Source organism: Camelina sativa, chromosome 7 (assembly GCF_030686135.1).
Source record: "Camelina sativa cultivar CO46 ecotype springtype chromosome 7, ASM3068613v1".
NCBI lineage: Eukaryota > Viridiplantae > Streptophyta > Magnoliopsida > Brassicales > Brassicaceae > Camelina > Camelina sativa.
The window spans coordinates 21697516-21722300 of record NC_141886.1 but is presented as its reverse complement, the minus strand read 5'-3'; the positions used below and the strand labels follow the sequence as shown (position 1 = coordinate 21722300).

Below are 24785 nucleotides of genomic sequence, written 5' to 3'. Positions count from 1 at the left end.
GGAATGCCTTTGGTTTATAGGAATCTGCAGGAAATAAAAAACGAAGACCAAATGGATTAATCCTTTCAATTTTGTTCAACTTTTTTTCCTTTTTACCCTCAAAATTTTGAAAGGATTAATCCTTTTTGTGTATTTGTTTGTTTTATGGATTTCTCATTGTTCTAATATCAAGGATAGATTTTACAGTTCCCTGTATTAGAGGTTCGTTGCCTTTGTTGAGATCATATCTTTCATGAGTTCATCATTATATTTCTGTTGTTTGTTCCTTGAACCTATTGACCATTTTCTTTACAGTTGGAAAAATTATAAACTTTCAATTTGGTTTATAAACAGAGAAGAATCGTGAAGAGAAGATTAGTAACGGAGGGAGCCATTGCGGGTAAAGTATAAGGTCTGAAGAGCTAGGGTTCATTGCAAATTTACATGGATATTCGTAGGTATAAGTAAGTCCTCTGTTTTACCCTTATATTTTTCTTCTTTATGCTGCTTTACATCGAAGAAAATAAAAACTTCAAGGACTTAGTGATAGGTCTTGCTGTTGTTAATGATTCTGATTTGGTTCCTTCAATCACGTTAGGATGTAGCTTATGTTCTTGAATGTATCTCCTTTTCTTGCATTTGTGAACCAAGTTCAAAGAAGATGACAAAGTTTTCGTGTTTTTTTTTTCTCTCAGCTATGGACAGGAATCACAAGAAAGGAAAAAATAGAAAGTCTTATCATCTAAAGAAGCATAAAAAGTCAGATAATAGTAGTAGTTTTGATCCAAGACCAACAAACAAAGAAAGGAATGACGAGAAGCCGGTTTTGTTCCAATTGGGGAGCATTGCTAGTTACGTGGTCAGTGATGTTCGTCTCGAGCAAGATCCAGAGATCACATCCAGGAGATCTGCATCTCTTTCATTGTCTCCAACCTCTTCAGGGGATACGCTCGAGACCAATGCAAAAGAAAGGAAATCCAGCTTATCTTTCGATAGTAGCGTACACAATAAGGAGCTCTTAAGCCTTTCTTCTAAATTATGCGAGTTACAAGGTTCATCGGACACACTAGGTTCACAAGTGTCTGGTGTAACTCATGCTTCAGTGGAGCCTACGCTTTTGTCTCCTTCTGTTCAAATGATGGATAGAGAAGGATCTGACCATGCTCAGAGAAACTCGTCACCTACTTTGGAGAAGAATTTGAGCACACTTTCAAATGATTCTCTGTTTAGTCTCAGCATAGGTGATAACACGATAGGGAGAGATGAGTTGTTTAGTTACCGTGATTTCAAGTCTGGAGAGATTACAAAATCGGGAGAGCTGTTATCGTTCTGCCCTACTGTTCATATTCCGGCTTATTCTTCTGATCTAGGCAAGAGCTTTGATATGGAGGATAAAGCGAGTGGAGAATCTGAGGATAAGTCTTCAAACTCGGATGTATCATGGAGGAACATTGGAGACTGCAATAACTCAGACGAAGCACCAAGCAGCACACAATCGTTTTCACATCCAATGTGAGTTTCTATACCATATTCTCATTGTAGTAGTCTTTGCTTCTGGGAAACAAGAACTTTATTTTTGATTTTAATGCAGAACTAAAAAGAACAAGACGAAAAAGAAGGCAACAAAGAAGAAGGCGACACAGCAGCAACAACAGCCGAAGCAGAAGAAGAGATGTTCTTGGTTATGTTGCACGAACACTGGACCGTGCTTCTCCTGTTGCAGATGGCCAAGTTGTGATTACAGCCTCTCTTGCTGCAAACGGCGAAAATGTTGCTCGTGCTTCTCCTGGTGCGGATGGCCAAGTTGTGACTACAGTTCTTCTTGTGGCTGGCTCTTCTGCTGCCATTGGAGCTGTTGGAGTTGCTGTTGTTGTTCCAGGTACGGTGCTACTTTCAGATTCTTACTTTAATATGTGATTGTTTCAAGCGAAAAGCCTATAGGAGATTTCGTTGTGTGTTGTTACAGTTCTTCGAAGAAGGTAGTTGATGATGAGATGACGACTAGAGGGAGTGAAGTGTCCAAAAAATCTCATAAATGGTTTTGTTGCTTTCCTTGTTGCTCTTCTTCCTCTTCGCAACATTAGATTAGATTCTTTACTCAACTCTCTGTTTTTAGCTAAAAGGATTATAAAAAAAAATTAGATTTTACAAAATGTAAATGTTTCTTGCTTTATAGTTTTCAAGTGATCACTAGATGAGGTTTGAGAACAGTATTACGCAACATAAGGTTTAACAAGATTAGGTATGAGGGAGTTTAGCCTCAAGTTCTCCTTTGTACTCTTCTTCTTCTTCTACTACTTCTTCATCTTCTGCTTTTATCGGCTTCGGATGCGGCACGAAACTTGTAGTGGATCTTCTTCTCCTTTAATTGCTTGTATCAATACCCTCGAGCTCCTTTGTTCTTTCTTTTCTTGTTTTTTTGACTTCCTTGATCTCTTTCTCTGAAACATTTGCAGAGAACTCTTCTTTGTTAGACCTCTAAGTCTATGCATGAAGATAAGAACTTGTTAGTAGCGATTAGTTAAAAAGTACCTCCCATTCAAAATACAAGATGTTTTAGCTAAAAGCACGCATAATTAGACAATATCTATTTTAAAAAAGTTTATCTAATCATAAACAAAACTGGATAAGAGAAATAATCTGAAAATGTGAAATTAATCTAAACATTGCCTACAAAGTTGATTACATATTATAATATGAAACAAACATTGATTTCATTAGCACAAGCAGCACAACCCAACTAATTTGAGATGCGTTAGTTTTAACTTTTAAGTTAATCTATCAAGACTTTGGTGGATAAATTTAATAGTGCAAAACAATTCAACTGTTGCTTGAATTTGTTTCCAAGCTATTAAACTTCACACAAAATCATGAAATACTATGTAGTGCATAATTTTCTTTTTACATATTAAATTATCATATATCAAATATTTCAAATATAGTGGAGGAAAATGAAAATTTATAATTATTATTTATAGGGTAATGAATGGTGGAAGTTACATTTAGAAAATAAATGCATTTTGGGAGTTACACTTATTGTAGAATTAGTAGAAAAACCGTTCAACTTATAAATTATGACTAATGTGATTTTAACCAAGTAGTAAAAATATGTTTTATTGGGGTTTTACAATTATTTAGTATGAGTTAGTGACTTTGATTTGAATTTAATAGGAGCTACACATGAATTTAAATGTAAGTTAATTATAGATAAATATTACATTATAGTATTATCAAAAAGTATTAAAAAGAAGAGACTAAACTCGGAAGTTTATATTTTCTAGATATACAAAACAATTTTTCACTTTTCTTTGTCAAAATTATACAGTATATAAATATATATATATAGCTTATTTACATATAGACATACATATCTTTTGAATTTATTCAGTGATCTACTCTTCTACTTTGACAAAAGTTTATCTTTAGTACATATATGTTAATGACAAGAATGAAAATTTAAACTGTGTTTTTGGATAAATCTCTTTCTCATTTTTTTGTATATATAAACTAAGACAAAAGGTAGTTAATTATTGAAAATTTGTTAGAAATACCCTTTTTGATATACCCTTTTCAAAAATACCCCATTAATTATTAGTTAAAAGGATACTTCCATTTTTATTATTCTCATATTCCACTCTTTAAATTATAATGCAAAGTTTCATTATAATAAATTTCATTATAGTAACGTTTGGACTTACAAAAAACTTAAAACCACAAACCTTAAATAAGATAGTCATTATAATGATCTTTATATAATTATCTATTTGATCACAAAAAAAATGTAATGATGAGTATATTAAAATATTACAACAACGTATTTGAGTTAAGAATTCTCCAAACCACAAATATTTAGTAAAATAAATATTATAATGATCTTTATTTTTATGGATTTGAACAAACGTTACTATGATCTTTATATAATTATGTATATTGGATCACAAAAATCAAAAGTAATGATGAGTATATAAAAATGCTACCAAAAGAAAAAATGGAGATAAGAAAGAAGTAATTTAAGAAAAAAAATCAAAATAAAAACTTGAAAAACTAGATATTATAGTGATTTTTATATAAATTATCAATTGGATCACATAAACTAAAGGTAAAGATGAGTACATTAAAAATATTACAATAGAATATTTGAGATGAGAAACAAGTAGGAAAATAATCAAACTTCCAAAGTTGAAAATAACTACTCCCATTGTCTCTGATAAATTGATGTTTTAGAGAATTTTTTTTGTCTCTAAAAAATTGATTTTGTAAATATTTTTAGAGAATTTGTTAAAAATACCATTTTTGGGATACCCATTTTCAAAAATACCCTTTTTTGAACATTTTCATTTTTACCCTCTTTTACATAATTTCAATATGTTACATTAATTTTTTAGGTTTGGGTTCTCATTTTGCATTTAGGATATAGTTTTGAGGGGTTAGAGTTTAGTATTTGGAGTTTAGGGTTTATAATTTAGTGATTTTATTCATAGAAAATGGGCATTTTTGAAAATGACCAACATAAAAGGCTATTTTTAAAAAGTGATATAGGAAAAAGAGTATTTTTTAAAATCCCTCATATTTTTAATTCTAAAAATGTGGGAAAGTGGAAAAGTAGAAAAAATTCAGAAAAATAAATTATCACATATGCATGAGATGACCAAAAATAAAAAGAAATAAATCATTAGAAAAAATAAATCATAAATTTAATCATATATAACTTTTGTCTTAATATGTGTGAAAAATCCTGAACATCAAACTATCAACAGAGGGAGTATATACATTATTTACCTTAAATGTTTGACTATGTTCATGTTGACAAAAAAAAATCTCCATTGATAAATCTGAAAAAAAAATTATAGCCATACAAATTTTCATTATGCAGAAAGTTTTGCATATATCATCTTCAACAAAATATGAAAGAAACAAAAAAACGAAAGAAAGAGAAATTGACAAAAAATAACAAAATGTAAGTCAAACATGAACAAAACATAAGCAAACTATAAGCAAATATCACAATGATTTTGTACTTTGGCGAGTTTAATTCTCCAAAATAATTCAAAAATAAGAATCATTGGTTTGTTTATGTTTGACGTCAAGACTGTTACAAATACAACTACTTTTAGATTTGAATGTTTATATATATATATATATATTATATACGCATGTAAATTTTTTTCTTATAACTTCGCAAAAGATCACCTAAAGTTCACTTATATGAAACAAAATCATACAAAAACATCAATACATCACTAGTTGACAAAAGAACAAAGGAGAACAAATAAAAAATTGTTTAGATGCTCTGAAAGTTTTTCTTTTCTTTAAACAAAAAAGCTTAACAAATAAGAAACTGAGAAAGTATGATTGTAGTCTCTCTTAAATTTGGAAGAAGAAGAGGTACCGTCAATTAAACAAATTTAAGATTTTTTTTTTTGTTTACTAGTTCAGTTGCTCTTTTTCAATCATATAATTGTATATTATATAATATAAAAAGATTTAGATATCCTACTATATTAATTATAAAGTACAAATATGAAACTAACCTTAAAATGTGTAAAAAATTACATTCAATTGCTATTTAAATTTTTTAATTAAGATTAATTAATTAATTAAATAAATAAAATTAATTAAAAAACGAAATTAGGGACACATAAAATAAAATAAATTGTAGAAAAGTAAAAAAAAATCTATTAGAATCAAAACTAATTCATATTTTTTTTTTAAATTAACAACTAAGATTTTAAAAATCTAATCGAATAAAATCTAAAGTTCATTATATGCAAATGTTTTATTGACAGATTTTCAATAAACATTTTTAAAATACAAAAATTTTAATATAAGCAAACCAAATTTTTAATCACAAATCTTTATAAATAACATAAAAACTAAATAAATTATTTAAAAAAATTATCAAACAAAAAGTCCAACTCGCGGTTTTCCACGGGTTAGTAGTACCTATTAACTTATTATTTTAGATTAAATTTAATCCAAAATAGAAAACAATCATTTACACTACAAATGTGGGGACGATAGTTTGAACCCTTTCCCACTAACTAAAAGCCACTACGTTAAAGGAGTTTACCTGGATTTGATACCCCTAAAATAACTATAATATTTGACGCATAAAGCCTTTGGTTCATGAGCTTTAGGTTAGGGCCGGCTATGATAACAATGTTTAAGAAACTTGTTGTATCTTGTTCTTTCGTGCCTTGTCAACTCCTATGTATCATAGTGAATCCGATAAGGCGATAAGCGTAAAAAAACTAGTAGCTAGTCTCTCTTTTACATCTCAAAAAAAAAGTAAATAAGATTTCAGAGTTTTTATATGGTGGTTGCATATGAATATTTAAGCTTGTATGTGAATAAATCAAGTAGAATGAAAACTTTTGAAGCCGACTCTTATTAAGATCTGTTAGGATTTTGAAAATTGCATTTCTAGAAAATATTGTGTATATATATGTATATATACATCTTCCCTTTTCTCAATAGGAACGTAAATTTTCATTATCATTTCAATATTGCTATGATGATAAATGGATAATCATATCCCGGCCATGAATAAATACCCAGTAAATATTGGTATCGAATGTCAAATATCTAGGGCCTATTTTGTAGAAAATGTTATGCAAACAAAATTAAGGACCCATTTAAAAATATACGTTGGACAATTTTATAAGAACACAAATCTATTCTATATATTAAAATGAAAATGTAAGAAATTTGTTATTGTTTTAGAGGCCTCATATTTAGTCAAATAAAATAGAAAAATAGGAGTTTATGAATTTTCTAATTCTCATCTTTTTTTTCTTACTAAAAAGCCTCATTTAAAAAAAAATCATATGGAGGTCAAAAAAAAAAAAAAGTCATATTAGGCTTGATATTCAAGGACTGGGATAGTGCAAAGACGCGAGGTTAATATTACGATATTATACTTTACACCCAATATTTTTTTTTTGTGTACTATAGTTTATCAAATGTTAGGATGTGTTGGATTTATTGAGCAAACTTAACCATTAAGTTTTTAAAAATGAAATTTAATTGATTGATATTTCTTAAGACAAATCTCAAGGTTGCAATCAAAGTTACATTTACATTACATAGGCTTTTGAATTTCTTCTCATGATACATTATATTGGGCTTCATATGAATCATTTAATAATTCATATATTTCAAAATAATTGATATACATTATTTTAAAAGTACATATATGACATATACATTAACCAATTAACAAAAGGCCAAAGTAATGAAATCTATTTTTGGTAAGATGTGATTATATATTATACATTTTTCACAAGTAATTTTTTGAAAATAATATACTTTTAAAATAAATATGAATGCGTCACTTCTTTATATCGTGACTTTTCATGTTAAACCGTTAATTTTTGTAACGTTTTCTTTTCTAATCATGTGTACCTCGGAAAAGACATACCAAATATATGTAAGAATGTAATCATATGCGCCGTTTAGATATTTATTTTTGATGAGATGTGATATTTATTATATATTTTCAAATAATAACTTTTGGGAGTAAACATTTTTTAATTAAAATAAATGAATGATGTCTTTTTCCTATATCGCAACTTTTCAGGTTAAACCGTTAGTTTTAGTAAGTTTTGTCTTTTCTAATCATTTGTGCTTCGAAAAAGACACACCATAGTTACGTTAGCACGAAATCACATGCGCCGTCTAAATATTTATTTTGGATTCCATGTGATCTTTCTTATACATTTTTAATGTCGTAACTTTTGAAAATCTATATTTCATTAAAAGAAATGAATGATGTATTTTTCTTATATCACAACTTTCAGATTAAACCGTTAATTTTTTATAAACTTTTATTTTCTAATCATTTGTGCTTCCAAAAAACATACCACATTTACTTTAATATCACGTGCGCCATCTAAATATTTATTTTTTGATGAGATGAGAATTTTATCATACATAATTTTATGGGAGATTCTCAAAAATAGCACAAAATATATTTTTTTTCAAATGTAGCACAACATCTCTAAACTTCCAAAAATAGCACAAATATTTCAAAATTCATCTTTCAAAATTAAATTCTAAATTCAAAATACTAAACCCTACCCCTCAAAACTATACCCTAAATGTAAAATTGAGAACCCAAATCTAAAAAAAAAATCCTAAAAATTAATTTTAAATATTTTAATGTGTTAAATAGTGATATTTTGGAAATTTATGGAATGTATGCTATAATTGTCTATTTTAGGATATTTCTCTATTTTTATTGTAATATTTAAAAGTAAACATTTTTATTAAAATAAATGAATGATGTTCTTTTTTATTGTATTATACCATATGTGGAGTTATATACGAGATAGTGCATTTTCATTTTATCGAGATATAACAAAAAATAAAAATGGATTTTTTTTTGTATTTAAAAAAACTGCAAACTAATATAATTTGTTTGATTGGTGTAGTTATTGTGCATTTCATTTTTTTGGAAATACACTCCGCTTATTTAAGTCGTTATTCACGGCCTAAGCCATTGAATTTTATACTAATTTTTTTTAATCATTTGTGTCTCAGAGAAAAGACATAACATACGTACCTTACCTTAGCACGTATTTAGCCATTTTAGGTAGGGTGTTCATACCCGTTAGTAGGGGCGGATCTAGAAACATAAAACATGGGGCACAATATATTGACATATAAATTTTCAATTTATAAAATGTAGCATGAACATATATCAAAAGACATGTAAATGAAGTAAAATTATTAAATGTGTTAATCTACAATTGGTTATTGTAATTTGTATAAAAAAGTAGAAAATGAATAATTAGACTAATATGAAAATCATTTATTACCTTAAAATAATAGAAAGAGAAAGTAATAACCCATTAGCTAAAAAAATTCAGTACAGAACATGGAGCACAATCAACTAATTGTTTCATCTCCCCAGTACCCTTTCTACCTACGTCCGCCCTAATGTTGTTAACATATGGCAAGATATATCGAACACATTTCAAAGATTCTTTTTTTTTCTTGCTTAAGATCTACGAGTAAATTAATGGATCCGCGCACAAGTACAAAATCTGTTAATATTCCTCTACTTTGTAACGCCCCTAAAATCGCAGTTTAAAAGGTATCAGCCGTTACAATCCTAAAATACGGACTAAAAAAAGAGTCGTGGATTTTTAAAAAGTTGGAACATATATCTGACGCAAATTCGAACGTCATAATGACGATGAGAGACACAGAGGAATCCACGTCTAATTTAAAAAAAAAAAAAAAAGATCGGTTACGAAAGAAACGATTTTTTGGAATCTAATCATGGACCAATAAAAAGACTAGGGTAGGTCCCGTTCCCTATCCTGCCTGGTCAAACCAAAAGCAGCCATGTGGTCTCTCTCTCTCTTATTACATAAATATACATTCAGACATTGACTTCACTTGGGTCCCGCAGTTCTATAAAGTCTCTGAGACAACGACAAATTTTAACGACAGAACCGAGAGAGACTCGGCTGAAAGTGAAACACTATCTCATCTCATCTCATCTCATCTCACCCAAAAAAAAAAGAAAACAAATAAAATAAAATATTTTTGTATATGTATAATTAACTCACAAAAACAAAAAGTTTAGAAATATAAAAGTGAAAAATTCATTTAAGCAAAACATTTTCTGGTTTAAATTTTCTAATGAAGTAATAATATAACTAAGTAACATCAGTTACAGTAAGTAGTAGTAGTGTGTGATTTGAAGTTTCCTCAAATATTTTAAAGACAGGAAAAAGTTAAAAAAGCTGAGTGATTTTTTTCTCCTTTTTTTTTCTTTCTTCTTTTTTTATTTATTTATAATTTCCCTCTTTTCCTCGAAATCATTCTACTTTGACTGTTTCCAATACGTTAAGAACTTTTGGCTTTGATAATCGAGCCATTGAAAAAAAAAAACAAAATTGTTTCTTTAATGTTTTTGTTTTCTTTTTGGGTAAAAGAAAGTTTCTTCTTTTGCTGCAACTTGGAAAAAACTTCGATTTCTCGAGAGAGAGATATAGAGAGAAGGAGGGAGATTACACAAAAAAAGACTTTAAATTTGTGAAACAAATTTATTTTTAGGGTTTTTATTTATTTATCTTTCTCTCTCTCTTTCTCTTGTTTGGAGAAGAAAAAAAAAATGAAACTTCTGGGTTTGTTCTTCTTGCTGTTTAATCTGTTTGTGTTTTCATTTTCTCGGAAACTTCTTGTAACACCAAAGAGTGGTGGTCTTCACGACGACGAAGCTGTTCTGTTGTTGAAGCTGAAGAGTAGTTTCTCTGATGCAAATGGACTTCTTTCTAGTTGGGTTTCCGACAGCTCATCAAACCATTGTTCTTGGTACGGTGTTGTCTGCAACTCTGATTTGAGAGTCGTCTCTTTGATTCTCAGAGGCTGTGATGAGGGGGAAGGTGGTGGTAGTAGTAGTAGTCGTAGTCTTCATTCCCCTGATTTGTCTTCTTGTTCAAGCAGAAGACTTGGTGGTGAGATCTCTCCAGTTGTGGGAGGTTTGTCTGAAATTAGGGTTTTGTCTCTTGCTTTTAATGATCTGAGAGGTGAGATTCCAAAGGAGATTTGGTGGTTGGAGAAATTAGATATTCTTGATCTTGAAGGTAACAGCTTTACCGGTGGGGTTAGGGTTCTTGATCCGTTGAAAAAATTTGGATTTTCAAGTTTCTTAAGCCATGTTGTTTCTAGGAGGAGACTTATGAGTTATGAGGATGAAGACGAAGTTGGTCCAACCTCAGCTGCTGATGATTCCTCTGGTAAATCTGGATTGTATCCGATTGAGATTGCTTCGATTGTGTCAGCTTCAGTAATTGTCTTTGTGCTTCTTGTTCTTGTGCTCTTGTTCATCTACACGAAGAGATGGAAACGAAACTCTCAGATTCGTGTTGATGAGATCAAGGAGATTAAAGTGTTTGTGGACATTGGTATCCCTCTGACGTATGAGATCATTGTTAGAGCTACTGGTTACTTCAGCAACTCTAACTGTATTGGTCATGGTGGTTTCGGTTCGACTTATAAAGCAGAGGTGTCTCCAACGAATGTGTTTGCTGTTAAAAGACTCTCTGTTGGGAGGTTTCAAGGGGACCAACAGTTTCATGCTGAGATCTCGGCTCTTGAAATGGTTAGGCATCCGAATCTTGTTATGTTAGTTGGTTACCATGCGAGCGAAACTGAGATGTTTCTTATATACAACTACTTATCTGGTGGGAACCTTGAAGACTTCATCAAAGAAAGATCTGAATCAGCTCTTGAGTGGAAGGTTCTTCACAAGATTGCTCTTGATGTAGCGCGTGCTCTCGCCTATCTTCACGAGCAGTGTTCTCCTAAAGTCTTGCATAGAGACATCAAACCGAGTAACATACTCTTAGATGACAAGAACAACGCCTATCTATCCGATTTCGGACTCTCGAAACTCTTGGGAACTTCGCAGTCTCATGTCACAACAGGTGTGGCTGGAACATTCGGGTATGTTGCTCCAGAATACGCAATGACATGCCGTGTCTCGGAGAAAGCAGATGTTTACAGCTACGGTATTGTCCTCTTGGAGCTGATATCAGACAAGCGAGCTCTAGACCCTTCTTTCTCATCTCATGAGAACGGGTTTAACATTGTCTCCTGGGCACATATGATGCTGAGTCAAGGCAAAGCCAAAGAAGTCTTCACCAAGGGACTGTGGGAGACTGGTCCTCCGGACGATCTGGTTGAGGTTCTACATTTGGCTCTCAAATGCACCGTTGATAGCCTCTCGGTAAGGCCAACGATGAAACAAGCTGTTAGACTGCTGAAACGAATCCAGCCTAATAAGTTGTGATACAAAGCTAGAAGACCAAGAAGAAGAAGAAGTGTGTTTTAGAGTATCTATCTGTACAGCAGCAGTAAACAAGTGCGTAGCCATTAGAAATCTTTTTCAAGTATGTTCTTTTTATTTTCAGAGTAGGGAGGTTTATCATCATCTTGTATTACTCTTATTCACCATATGCATCATACATCAAAATGTTATTCTCATTCTAATCTCTTAAACTGATATGAATAATGTTTCTCCTTAACTCTCTCTGTATAATGTAGTAAAAAAAATACATATATAACTTAAAATTTGGGACATGGCAAGACTCTTAAAAAACATGTTTCTCTAAACAAGAGTGGGTTTGGTTAGAGGGGTTTTGGGTCTATTAAAAGAGATTATTAGAAGGAGAAGAAGTGTTGACAACAATGTGCCTAAGAGGGTGTTCTACATTAGGACCACCGGCGTGTTTAACGAAATCAGCCGGAGACAAGAAATCGCCATGGCAAACACACATGATCCTTACTTCTTCTCCATTACCATATCTATAAAGAATCCCATCAACTCTCTTCCCATTAGGACCATCTCCTTTGGTGAACACACATGGCATCTCACTCTTCCCTTTCCCTTGTGGCTCCATCTTCATGTTCATGTCCACTGAACTCAATCTTCTCAGCCGATTCGTTGTTGGCTTTGTTGTTGCTTCTTGTTGTTGTGGTTGTTGTGTTGTCGATGATGGTAAACTTCTTGCTTCATCACTCGAAGCTGTATTCAGCAAAACATTAGTACCATTGGTCAATCTATTACTAAAGCTAAATGACCTTTCGGGTTACTAAAAGGCGGAAACTTTGTATCCAAGGATTAAGCTTTTCTACCTAAACAATACAATACAACACTAAACTTGCGATTTGAGACTGATGCATAAAGATTAACTAATGATCTAAATTGCTTGTGTTAATAATGATGATCAGATAAGAGAGATTAGTATATATATACTTTTATTATATACCTTTAGTTTCTAACTCGGAGACGCTAGATGAACCCCCTCCTCCGCCTTGAGACTCAAGGGAGCCTTCAAGAACACCACTACGCTGCCGTAAAAGCCCGCTTTTGTCAGCCGTAGCAGACCACCGTGGAAGTCCTGAAGATGGTCTACCTCTCCGCCTCGAAGTGGTGGTGGCGGCGGCGGTCCCAGCTTCTTCCGGGTTAGTTCCTCCTCCGGCGCCGCCGCTACGAAGCTTCTCGCTTCTCCGTCGCTTAGCAGCCATTCTCCTTAAAGTCTGCATCTCTTTCCTCTTCCTCCACTCCTCCTCCGACTCAGCCGGCAACGACGTCGTTCTCATCAAACCCATACCCCTCGTCGTAGTCGTCGCCGCCGCCGCTGTTGACGTTCTCTCCGCCGTCGTCGTCGTCGTGGTTTGACGATGAACCTCCCGGAAAAGAGGCATCGTCACCACAACGGAAGAAGATCTCACGAGCTTGTTGTTACAACTCTTATCAACTCCGAATCTCCCACCAAGAGATAAACCAAGATTCAACTCAACCTCCTCGTCCTCTTCCTCGTCGTCTTCATCATCAACAGAGTTAGAGATAAACCTCTGAAGCAGATCTCTAGGAAACACACAACTGTTACTTCTCCCCATATCTCTACTCCTCTCGTTTGCTTCCGCCATTAAAATAAAATAAAAAAATTACTACAGCTGAGCTGATGATGAAACAGTAATATAAGAAAACAAAAAAAAAGGATTAGATTTTGATGCCACGATCCATTTTATCTCAGACGAAAAAAAAATAAAAAGGGTTTTAATTTACAAGACACGTTTTGTTACTATTGAATAATACATTCATCACTCAAAAATGAGAGAGACAAAGAAAAAAAATAAAGGTTGAATGGATGAGAGACAGACCGAGAGAAAGAGAAAGAAACTCAAATTGTGAGCACAACACAAAACAGAGGGAATGAATATTCAGTTCCGTTATTAACAAAGTAATACAATTAGAAGAAGGAAAAAAAGAATCAAATCCCTGTAATTATTTTTTCTATTTACTCCTAATATTTTTCACCAGAAGTAGAAAATTGTAATCAATTAGAGTCTTATCTCAAATTTGTTTTCAATTTAATTAAAATATTTACATTTTTAAATTATTTAAATGTTACTCCATAATATATAAAGAATAAACAACAACAATGTTTGGGGCACGTAGAGAAGAAGAAAGGGACGAGAGAGAATAGCCAATGTGTGAAAAGTACAGAAGAAGAAGAAGAGAAGAGTAAAGAGAGCCAAGTGGCAATCAAGATGATCCTCCCACTCGACACGTTTTCGTACGTTTTCTCTCATTTCTTTTCTTATTATTGCTTCTTTGCTCTCTCTAATTTCTCTATTACACTAAAACCTCTATAAATTAATAATGTTAGGACCAAAATATTATATTAATTTATAGTAATATTAATTTATTTATAAATTAATAATAATTATTTTATAATGTAAATTAATAATTATTAATTTATAAATATATTTTTTAATTGTTTAATTTTTTAAAATTATGAATTGAATCAATTTTTACAAAATAAGATTATGAAATTACAAATATTATAGAAATATTGTTTTTACAAATATTATAAATTAAAGAATATTGTAATTTTTATGGTATTAGAATTGAATTTGAAATAATTAAAAAATATTATTGAAAATAAATTACAAATATTATAGACAAATTCACTTATACACATGACATAAATATTCAAATTTATGAATAAAAATATCAATTATCGTATTTTAATAATCTACGAAACTATCAAAATGCAAATGATGCATACTTAGAAATTGAAAACTTTAAAAAGTTTTAGTTGTTTTATGAAATGTTATAGAATAATTTATATCATTATAGTTTGAAGATACAATATAACAATTGTTTTATAGATACGAGGTTTAAGAAAAATATACTTTACTATCTCAACATATATATATGTAAATTTAAAAGATTATTAATTTATAATATTATTGGGACCATATTTTATATGAGTATTTTCAAAAAATTATTATTTTATTATTTTATCGAATTTTGTTATTTTTTGCACTATTCCGACTTGGGACTAACAAAATTTAGTAATTTATAATGTTTATTAATTTATAAAATATTAATTTATAGAGGTTTTACTGTACTTTTAAAAAATAAAATATTATTAAAATAAAAAATGTTAAAAAATATTCGCTGACAAGTTACGTGTACTCAGCAGCGTTAAAGACGGGGAACGAGACATGTGTCGACTTGAAGAGTACGAGACACGTGTTGCTCTGTTTTGTTAATGTTCTTCATTCTTGTATGTACATCACTTCAGGTCCTACAATGGTTTGTGTGTACATAACATTCCATTTTTTTTTGTTAATTTTTAATACGTATTCAAAGACAATTGTGTATTTAATTATTTATGATTCGTGACTACTCGTGAGTGTGAATAAGTTATGTGTTTTTGTTTTATAACCATTTTATTACATGTTCTGCAGTGTGATTTTTTTTTTTTTTCAATTCATGATTGCTGGTGGCTTGGTGCTATTCATTCCAAAATAGAAATATTCCAAAATAGAAATAATGTGTTCTATTTTGAGATGAATGAATTTTTATTTGTTATTAAAAACTAGTTATCAATTTATGGTTATAAGATGATTTATTATAAAAACAAGTTTCTTTAGCTTTAATTAACATTATAGATTAGCAACTTGGAGTCCATAAGTACTATTAGATTTGAAACTTTATCATCATTATCGCCTATATTGTGATCACTGATTTCGAGTTCTATATACTTATATTAACAGTTAAATTAGAGCATGTAGTATTATTATAACATATAGTGATTATATTTAAACTAGAAGAACTAGCATAAAGGTTTGAGTGAACGAGTTTTATTTATTTAAGCCGATCTTTTTATTACATTCATTAAATCGAATCGTAAACTGTTAGTCTTAAGTACTTGTTTTAATTTTATTGTTTCTCAAACCGGTTTTAGAAATGTTTAGAACGGAAACAGGAACACCTTGATGAAGTAAATTAAATTATTGTCACCATAGATCTCTAGAACGGCTGATTACTTGACAACTCAAAGAGAATGATATATACAAACACAACTTGGTGTACTTGTGGATAAGTGGTCAGAGAGCCTCAAGGAAACATACCGGACAATCTTCCAGTACCGTAAACATGATTTGGGACAAGTACCTCACTAATACACTTAAAGAACCAAGGGGTACCTCTATAAGAAAAATTACATTTTTAATACCTTTAGCAACGATTTTTTTAAAAAAATATCACATCGGTATTATAAGTTTCACAAGTAAACAAATCAACAATTATCCCACAACATATAGAACATTTTAAATTTGTGAATATACATTCATTCTGAAATATCATAAGTCATATGGGCATGGGCATCTGATCTTTACACACGAGGGATCTGAATCTAAATAACTAAATTTGCAAATCTAGATATCCTAATTCTTTTAAATCTAATATCATAAGTTTAAAAAATCAAAGATATCAATTTTCTCTGGGGAATACGAGCTATTTCCCCCCGATAACTATCATATCTAGCCAGATAAAACCCAAACTTTGACCTCGATCTATATATCCATCAATCAAACGTTCTACACCTATTTCTCCCCAAAATAAAAGTTTTATATTTAAACCTCCTCGAATTGATAGTTTGAGTTCTATTACCCCACAAATTTGGATTACATCGGTTTATTGTTCACTTAACTAATTACTAGACAAACAAAACCAATTAAAACCAAAGAAAACCAAATTTATATTAGATTAGAACCCGATTGGAACCTAAAACCAAAACACCTGATCGATGAAAACACGACCAAAACACTCTATTGGCACCTAGAGCAAATTCTTTGTTCTTATAATAAAAACAATTGTTTTTAATGGAAAAAATGAAGGAGAGCATATTCCATGTCCACGACACTACTATAATAGTATATGAATTTGAAGTCTTCATAATTTTGTTAACACCACCGTCGTTGGTGTGGGATGAAGGCACTGTCGGGGATCCATAGGTTGTTGAAGAAGAAGACGAGTGAAGAGGAGGAGGAGGAGGGGAGAGAGATGGACACAACTTCATCGTCGTCGCTCCATGGATTTGAGATCTGGTAAGTGAAGAGCTGTTCCAACCGAGTGGACTCAGCGAGGTGGAGAGTGGAGATGGTTGAGGAGAGAAAGAGGAGTCGAGGAAAAGCGAGTCTTCACGGGAGAGAGACATGTCGAGAAGGTGAAGGCAGTGGTGGTCGAAGAATGTGAAGGCGATCTAGGTAGTCCACCAAACAGCGCCGTCGCAATAATACATGGCTCTGTTCCTTCCTCTCCACCATCTTCGTCAGCTCTTGCGACGCGACTCTCGGCTATCACTTCCACTCATCTTTATCATCAATCTTCCTACTCTAACAATTATGGTTAATTACAATCGAATTTAATTACAATGAATTTATCCAATCAGTTTTTGTAATGAAAATTCTTTTGTAATTGAAATTGAAAATCAAATTTATCAATATCATTGGTTGATGGAAGAATCAGGCCAAGAAGAAATATCATATCAATTAATGATTGGTCAGATTTTAATTCAGAATCAACTCTTAGTGGTTTAATATTTGGTTTAATTCGGGTTTTGAAGTGTAAACCGATGTAACCGAGATTTGGGAAGATTTAAATATAAAACTTTTATTTTGGGGAGAAATAGGTGTAAAACGTTTGTTTGATGGATATATAGATCGAAATCAAAGTTTAGATTCTATATGGCTAGATATGATAGTTATTAGGAGAAAATAACTCGTTTTTCATTTCCTCTATAACAAAGAACCAAAAAATTTCCTCTCTAACCTTAATCGAACGTGACCGTCATCGCATGAACCAATATAAATATTTGTTTTTACTAAAGCAAAGTTTATTACTAAAACTAGTTATATATCTTAAGCGGAACCCATTGGCTAAGGTTAAGGTACGTGGTCCTACAAGGCCAGCTCAGAGAGATCTGGGAGAGACCTCTTACACCGTGACAACGAACTGTCGCTGGAACGTGAAGCATGTCAGAGCTCGGACATGTTAACACGTGTCCTAGTGGGTGTGGGGATCCCTTGCGTTGTCTAAACATCCCGATCCACTTCTTGTTTTTTCTTTTTTACTTTTTTTAATTTCTTCCCCAAATCATCTACTTCATGACAGAACGTGAATCATGCAGACTACTATAGTGTTTTGATTGCGTAATATATTTAGTTAAAAAACTCTATATATTATGTTCACTCAGAGTCAGAGTCTATCGTACAAACTAATAGCTTTGAGACTCGATGAACATGGCATATCTTTAGCTACTCCAATATTTTTTTAATTTTGCGCAAGATTAATAACTGGTGTCTTTTCTTTTCTATGATATCTAGTTATCTACTACTACTAATAGTCAACATAAGTATATAATAAGTCAAGATTCGATAAGAATAATTCAACTATCCGGTCATTATATATATATATATATATATATATTAGTAAACTATTCATTTGTAACTTACATCCATGATAGAAATGCAACAACAAATAAATCGTTAATATTGTAAAGGTTACGAAAAAAATTAATATATAATTTCACCAAAAACATTTCAAGCCAAAATTAATATATAAAACTTACTGTGTGTGACAGATTTATCTCATTACTAATCAATCTTTATATGATTTATCTCATAAACTAATCAATCTTTATATGATTTATCTCAATGTTAATTTGTATTGATAATATAAGCATATTGATAAAACCTATAAAACTATATTCTGTGTGTTTTGTTTTTTTTTAGTAAACGGCAGTTACATACAATATCAGTGAACAAAACATATGGATTTAGATTGGTCGACAAAAAACTCATGTATGATTCTAAAAGGAATATACACCACTCACCATCATCACTAATTCCACCACACATCAAGCTAATAGGTGGCGTAGCAATGGCGTAGGGGAGCTCATTATAACCATATATAGGGGGGGTCACGTGTCCCCAAGAGATTGGTATATGAAAGTATACGCTTTTTAAAAGGATTCAAACAAGGTTTTGAATTTTCTTGGAAATTTTTGAATATTGAATGTAAGTTGTTTACTTAGGGATGAGTCCTCATTGCATCCAAACTTTGCCACAAAAGTATAACCAATAACGAGTACTATATTATTTACAATTATCCTTTTTTTTTGTGGGAGGGGGATTGTCAACATATATTTTTAAAAAATTATAACTGCGAAGAAAAATGATTTTTTTTATCCACCACAAGCTCTAAAGTTTTTCAACAAACTTTTCCAACATTTGTTATGGATTATTTTTTTTGGTAGAAGAGAGGAGACAAAGTCTCCTATAATTTATTAAAAAATAAAATCCAAGTTACATTCGAATAAAATGTGAATACGTAGTTCCAATCTCATCCGCTAGCAGCTCAATATTAAGATCATCTGGACAAACATCTAAAAATTTGAAACCCAACGGTAAAGAAAAGGCATAGTTGGCTAAACCATCTGTAAGACGGTTAGCTTCCCTATAGATATCATATGAGTAATACGGATCAGCCAGTCCCTAGAAATAAAGCCATAGCACAACCGTACTAAGAAAGACAGAGGATGAGAATCACTTATCCCTATCGTGAGAAAGCTAACAACCATCTCCGAGTCCACCTCTAACTCCACACATCTCACATTACACTCCCAAGCCACATTTATTATGGATTATTATTATTTTTTTTCAAGTATATTCAGATTATGTCATAATGATTTCTTATACATTTGAATGTAACAAGCCAAAAGCAAAAGATAAAATCAAAAGTAACCATGATTATAAAAAACATCTTAAAAAAAAATCCAAACATTATAAGATGATAATAATCATGATATTCTCTTCCTTTCTCATTTTTTTTTAAATTATAAAATGTTATAGTCATTTCCTTTATAGTTCCCTACTGCTAAAAAAATAATAGAAAATTACTTTCGAAAGGGAAAAAAATTTCCTAAAAGATAAGCCATTTTAAGGCATTTTCTCTTTTAAAATAGAAAAAGGTTGGTAAGCTGGAAAAAGGGAATGGAATCAAATCTAGCAAAATCGTTGACGTGGAGATAAGAGAGATCGAGATGTGTCGCATTCGCATATTGTTTGTTTTCTCTTTATCAAGCAATATGCTAATTACTTTCTTTTATTATTATTACAAATTGTATTGTCATCTTTGTTTCTTTAGAAACTACAATGATGCGACCTTAGACCAGATATCATATAAGCTTATTTTAAAGTGAACTGATCATTCGCAAAGGAACAAACCATAGGATATACCTTCACGTATTCGCTTAAAGTGTTTCTTGATTAATTCGTTTGTTCTCTTATTATATACATAACGAATGCTATAATAAGAATGGTGGAATATTCGAATAAAAAATTTGGAATATAGAAGGAGAAAATAAACAAAAAGAAACTAGGAAATGAAGAAATTATATTGAGTTCCATGAGGAGAAAACGAAAAAAAGAAACCTAAGAAAAAGAAGTAAAAATATTTGAATCTGTAAAGTAATCTCGATTTGCAAACACTTGAAACAATTAAATTTCTAGTAAAGCTGCAAATTATAGGTGTTCCTGTGTTGGTGGTGTTTGTAAAGGAGGACAGCATCATCATCTAGCAAGCTCTTTGTTTGAACCTAAGGGGCTCTTCTTCCTTCACTGTGTTTTTGGTTAATGTCTCCGTTTCCAGTGCGTGCTCCTCCTCTTCTTTCATTTCTTCCACCGTTCCTACGGCTTCTGACTGGCTTGAACTCATCTTCACCATCTGCAGATCCATTCTGTGTCTTGCTTTCACTGCTTCCACCACTTCCACCTCTACGGTTCCTACGGCTTATGACGAGCGTGAACTCATCTCCCTCATCTGCAGGGGCAGCAGAGCCATTCTCAGCCTGAGCCTGAGTCGGAGCCTGAGCCTGAGGTTGAGGCTTGCTTACACTGTTTCCACCTCTGGTTTTCCCAGAAGGTTGTTTGCTTCCATCGTAGTCAACTGCAAAGTATCCAAGAGAAAGTTTCAGCCTTGCACGCTAGAAAGCGATGATTTCATAGCAAGAGGGTTTAGGTTTAAGGAAAACGACGAGCTAACCTTCTTTTTCCTTTACACGAAGCTTACGGTCTGCAAGCATGAAGGGCGTGTTCTTGGCAGCCTGGAATTTGACAAGAGTTTGAATCAGAATATTCAGAGACTTTTAAACGGGGAAACAAGAAGCTGGAATTTATAATTACCTGAAGCACGCTCTGGACAGAGGAAGCAGACTCAAAGGAAATAAACCCGAAGCAAACTGCATTAGTCTGGCCCTGGACGCATAAGAAATGTGTACAACTCGTGTAAGGGAACCTAGAAGAGGTGATGATTAGTAATAGCAAAAAGACACAAGAGGTCAAAAGATCAAACCCTGGAGCTTCGGACTTGAATCCCATTTTCTTTGATAGGACCAAAATCCTTGAACAGTTCATGGAGTTGAGGTGGCATTGCATTCATTGGCAGATTAGCCACAAATATCGCAGTTCCTGAAAACGAAGAAACACCCGTTTGATATACAAGAAACAAACAAGAAACGAAAATATTTATTTCAATCCAACATCAATGGCCATCTCTGCCTGCTAACCTGGTTCATCAATGATCCTCTGACTGGATTTCTTTACAGAGTTACTAACAGAAGCAGGTTTTTGAGGTGCACCAGCTGCACGGGGTTTTTCCACGACTTTAGGTTTCTGAACCGGGGCTTTAACAGCTTTAACTTGAAACGGAGCAACGTTGTGTGCCGCTGATTGAACCTGTAATGGGTGTTACTTATATAAGTATGCATAGATGTCCAATGTTAAAAGAAAAAAATTATGCAAAAAATAAAACTCACTATCGCAGCAAACGATTTCTTGGCTCCTTTAGGCTGAGGAGCAACTGTTTCAGCAACTGGCTCTGTTGGTTTTTGAGCAGCAACAGCTTTTTCTTCAGAGCGCTTGACCTTTCCATTGTCCAACGGAGCAGCAGCTATAGCAACAGCATTCTTTGTAACAGCAGCAGTAACAGACTTCTCGGTCTTCTTTACCTCCTCAGCTGGCTTCACCTTCTCAGTTGCTGGCACCACGAAAGAGTTATCAATATACAGTCAATACTCTCTTTCTTAGTAAAACTACAAACTTAAAACCACACAGAAAAAAAAAAGTAACACAACAACTAACCAGGTAGAGATTTTGGGGTGGAGTCATCATCATCAACATAACGAAAAATGTCATTGAGGACATCATAGGTTGGATTTTCCTGGTTCCGATGTGCCAGATAAAACATCTGAGAGAACTTCCTCCTCAGGTTATCTTTACCAGTCAAGAAACCAACAACCATGATAAAAATCCCATCTTCAAAAGAAGTCTGAGAATCGACACTCTTGATCTCAAATGTAGTATTCTCATAGTCAGAGGAAAGGATCTGCTCCTTGATAGCCTGAAGAACCAAGAATGATATAAACAAATAAATAAATATCCAAAAGTCTTGATTTTTGTTCATAGAGATTCTAAACAACGACAATAGCCACAATGTGAAATAGCACAAACTCAATCTCCACAGATCAATACACAAGACTAAATCAAAGAAACCTTGACCTAATTAAACTAACCATGAGATCGATTTCAAAAAAAAAGGAGAAGACTTTTTACCTCAACGGAAGTAAAAGACATCATAGTACCATCAGGTTTAGGTCTGGTGACAACACTGGCATCAACGTAAAACCTACAAGCTTCCTGAGTATGACTTTTTAAAAAAGAAAAGTACTGTTCCACAAAGGAAGCAGAAACCTTCTGAGCTGAATGAACACCTTCCTCGGTAGCCATATCTGCACACTTACTGAATAAATCAAAAACAGAGCAGGTCAGAACCAATTTCAAATCAAATCGGAGAAAAAAAAAACCCTAGATCAATGAAAAAAAAAAACTAAATCCGAATTCGGATCAATGAGATTAAAAAACCTGGCGGCAGAGAAAGATGGAACCGAGGAGAGTCCGGTGTGATAGATAGAAGCTTGAGAGAAGCGTGATTTAGGGTTTTTTTATAAAAAAAGTTTAGGAATCGAGAGATTTGGATTGGAGAAGAAGACAGAGACAGAGAGGAGGGAGGAGTAGGGTTTTAGAGAGGTTAAACAGATTAAATAAAGGAATTTTCTCCCAAGGTCGGCTTTGTTTTTTTTTTCTTTTTCTCTTTTTATTTATTTATTTCCAATTAACTTAGTAAAAAGTAAATTTGTTTTTTTTTTTTGTAGGGACACTTTTTAAGTTGACACTTGTTGAGTCTTCTTAACTTTTTTAACTATATCACACGGGTGGTAAAAAGGTAAATCACAAATAAATAAAAAAGGAAAAACTTAACGCCACTTTGAGTCAAGTGGTTCGTGTGGGTTCGGTCGTGATTCGGACCATATGTTATTTGTTTACTAGGAAAAGGAACACTTAGCTCTTGTCCAAAAAGAGGTTTATTTGATTTTTTTTTTTGGTATTAAAATCCAATATTATAAATTTAATGATTAAAAAGATTTGAAGATAATAAATAAAAATCTAGAGTTATTCAATTAGAGATATCTTTAAATAGTGGATACAAATTATTCAATTAGAGATATCTCTAAATAGTGAATAAATTAATATTTTAGATCAATTAGAAGTATCTAAATCTAAGTATTAAATACAAAATTATGTATTTAGAGATATCCAAATTGTAAATACAAATTAATGATTTAGATAAATCTTGTAAGATATTACTAATACTAATAATTCTTTTTATATAGCTTTTGTTAGACAATATCTTAGTTTGATTTTTATTTTATTGCACTTTTTAATAGTTTTATTAGTGAAATCCTCATTAAATTAGCCCAAAACTATACACACAAGTTTGTGCACACTAAATACAAATTTATCCAATTTCTGAATTTAATGAATTATTTGAATAATTAGAATTTTAATATTGTTTGTCGGAGGTTGTGGTTGCTAACATTTAACAATAATAACAGAAATCGTTCTATACCGTTACATGTCGTTTGAAATCGTTAGATTTCAAAAACTTATTCCGGCAACGTTTGCAGCAGCAAGTGGTTACGGATGGTTCAAATTTTTAATTTTTCTTATTTATATTAGTAATAATAATTTATTAAAAAATTAAAAATAAAAACACAATCTAATTTTCTCTTGTTAAATACTATCATAACAAATTATTTAACATATATATATATATGATTTACATGCATCAAGTTCTTAAGTATTCTTTATTCTCGTTTAACTAGCATTAGTTATATGAATTGATTTTTATTATAAAAAAAAAATATTTACATTTGCATAATTAAAAATATTCTCAAGTTTTAATGTAGTTAGCCATGTATAATTTCTAATTCAAGTTGAATTATATCATTATTAGAAATTAAATATTATATAATTTTATTTACTTCATTAATACACTATTTTTTTTTTACTTTCCATCTAATGAGCAATACATATTTATTGCAGTTCTTACAATATTGTGACTGTCACATTTAATTTTTATATATTTTAGTTTCATTTTAATTTTTAACTAAAGACAAAAAATATAATAGTGTAGGACTTGAATGAATCATTATTTTAAGTAGATTATATTTTCAGTTGATTATATTACCTTTCAGAACGGTTTTAGAGAGGTTCCTTGACAATGATTTGTCTACTTACGGCGGTAGAAAGAAAACAGATTAAATAAGGAAGCATAAATATATTAATTCCTTATTTTCTCTTATTCAAGGTTGGCTTTGTTTTTTTTTTTGTCTTATTTTCCAACTCAAACTTAGTAAAAAGTAAATTTTGTTTTTTTGACTTGGTACTCTTAACCTGGATTCTAAAAGATTTTTGGTTTTTTGAAAAAAAACTCTGTTAGAGAAATAGACGATAGCTTTTTCAAGCACATATTGATGAATTGTCCAATATTTGACCAAGTATTTTTAGTTTGTTTAATACTGAAAATC

The 24785-nt window shown here is 31.8% G+C and overlaps 4 protein-coding genes across 5 annotated transcripts; 2 read left to right on the top strand and 2 right to left on the bottom strand.

The window, feature by feature from the left end:
- Positions 1-296: 296 nt before the first annotated feature.
- On the top strand, positions 297-2243 carry LOC104701554 (uncharacterized). Of its 2 annotated transcripts, none has more exons than XM_010417262.3 (4): positions 297-437; positions 675-1491; positions 1571-1858; positions 1946-2243. In XM_010417262.3, the coding sequence occupies exons 2-4, from the start codon at positions 677-679 to the stop codon at positions 2061-2063; spliced, it is 1221 nt and encodes a 406-aa protein (XP_010415564.2). In that variant the 5' UTR covers positions 297-437; positions 675-676; the 3' UTR covers positions 2064-2243. The 2 variants fall into 2 exon arrangements, with proteins under 2 accessions (XP_010415564.2, XP_087316024.1); XM_087459898.1 differs by having other exon boundaries at positions 304-443.
- A 7574-nt stretch (positions 2244-9817) lies between these two features.
- Positions 9818-12020, top strand: LOC104701553 (putative LRR receptor-like serine/threonine-protein kinase RPK1). The gene has a single exon (XM_010417259.2). It carries the CDS (start codon positions 10106-10108, stop codon positions 11783-11785), a length of 1680 nt encoding a protein of 559 aa, XP_010415561.2. The 5' UTR covers positions 9818-10105; the 3' UTR covers positions 11786-12020.
- On the bottom strand, positions 11959-14040 carry LOC104701552 (ninja-family protein AFP1). Its single transcript, XM_010417258.3, has 2 exons — positions 12765-14040; positions 11959-12520 (listed from the first exon to the last, which is right to left on the bottom strand). Exons 1-2 carry the CDS (start codon positions 13426-13428, stop codon positions 12144-12146), a joined length of 1041 nt encoding a protein of 346 aa, XP_010415560.1. The 5' UTR covers positions 13429-14040; the 3' UTR covers positions 11959-12143.
- A 6197-nt stretch (positions 14041-20237) lies between these two features.
- Positions 20238-22998, bottom strand: LOC104701551 (nuclear transport factor 2). Its single transcript, XM_010417257.3, has 9 exons — positions 22780-22998; positions 22471-22657; positions 22000-22258; positions 21675-21895; positions 21426-21594; positions 21212-21327; positions 21043-21114; positions 20903-20963; positions 20238-20806 (listed from the first exon to the last, which is right to left on the bottom strand). The coding sequence occupies exons 2-9, from the start codon at positions 22642-22644 to the stop codon at positions 20457-20459; spliced, it is 1422 nt and encodes a 473-aa protein (XP_010415559.1). The 5' UTR covers positions 22645-22657; positions 22780-22998; the 3' UTR covers positions 20238-20456.
- Between the last annotated feature and the right edge of the window lie 1787 nt (positions 22999-24785).

What these genes read in the sequence shown, in the direction of transcription:
- LOC104701554 (XM_010417262.3), top strand. Translation starts at nt 677, where the DNA reads ATGGACAGGAATCACAAGAAAGGAAAAAATAGAAAGTCTTATCATCTA. An exon ending in CAATCGTTTTCACATCCAAT is followed by an intron (nt 1,492 to 1,570) that starts GTGAGTTTCTAT and finishes ATTTTAATGCAG; the next exon opens with AACTAAAAAGAACAAGACGA. An exon ending in AGTTGCTGTTGTTGTTCCAG is followed by an intron (nt 1,859 to 1,945) that starts GTACGGTGCTAC and finishes GTGTTGTTACAG; the next exon opens with TTCTTCGAAGAAGGTAGTTG.
- LOC104701553 (XM_010417259.2), top strand. Translation starts at nt 10,106, where the DNA reads ATGAAACTTCTGGGTTTGTTCTTCTTGCTGTTTAATCTGTTTGTGTTT.
- LOC104701552 (XM_010417258.3), bottom strand. Translation starts at nt 13,428, where the DNA reads ATGGCGGAAGCAAACGAGAGGAGTAGAGATATGGGGAGAAGTAACAGT. An exon ending in CTCCGAGTTAGAAACTAAAG is followed by an intron (nt 12,521 to 12,764) that starts GTATATAATAAA and finishes TGCTGAATACAG; the next exon opens with CTTCGAGTGATGAAGCAAGA.
- LOC104701551 (XM_010417257.3), bottom strand. Translation starts at nt 22,644, where the DNA reads ATGGCTACCGAGGAAGGTGTTCATTCAGCTCAGAAGGTTTCTGCTTCC. An exon ending in TTCAAGTCCGAAGCTCCAGG is followed by an intron (nt 21,115 to 21,211) that starts GTTTGATCTTTT and finishes TTATGCGTCCAG; the next exon opens with GGCCAGACTAATGCAGTTTG. An exon ending in CTGTCCAGAGCGTGCTTCAG is followed by an intron (nt 20,964 to 21,042) that starts GTAATTATAAAT and finishes GTCAAATTCCAG; the next exon opens with GCTGCCAAGAACACGCCCTT.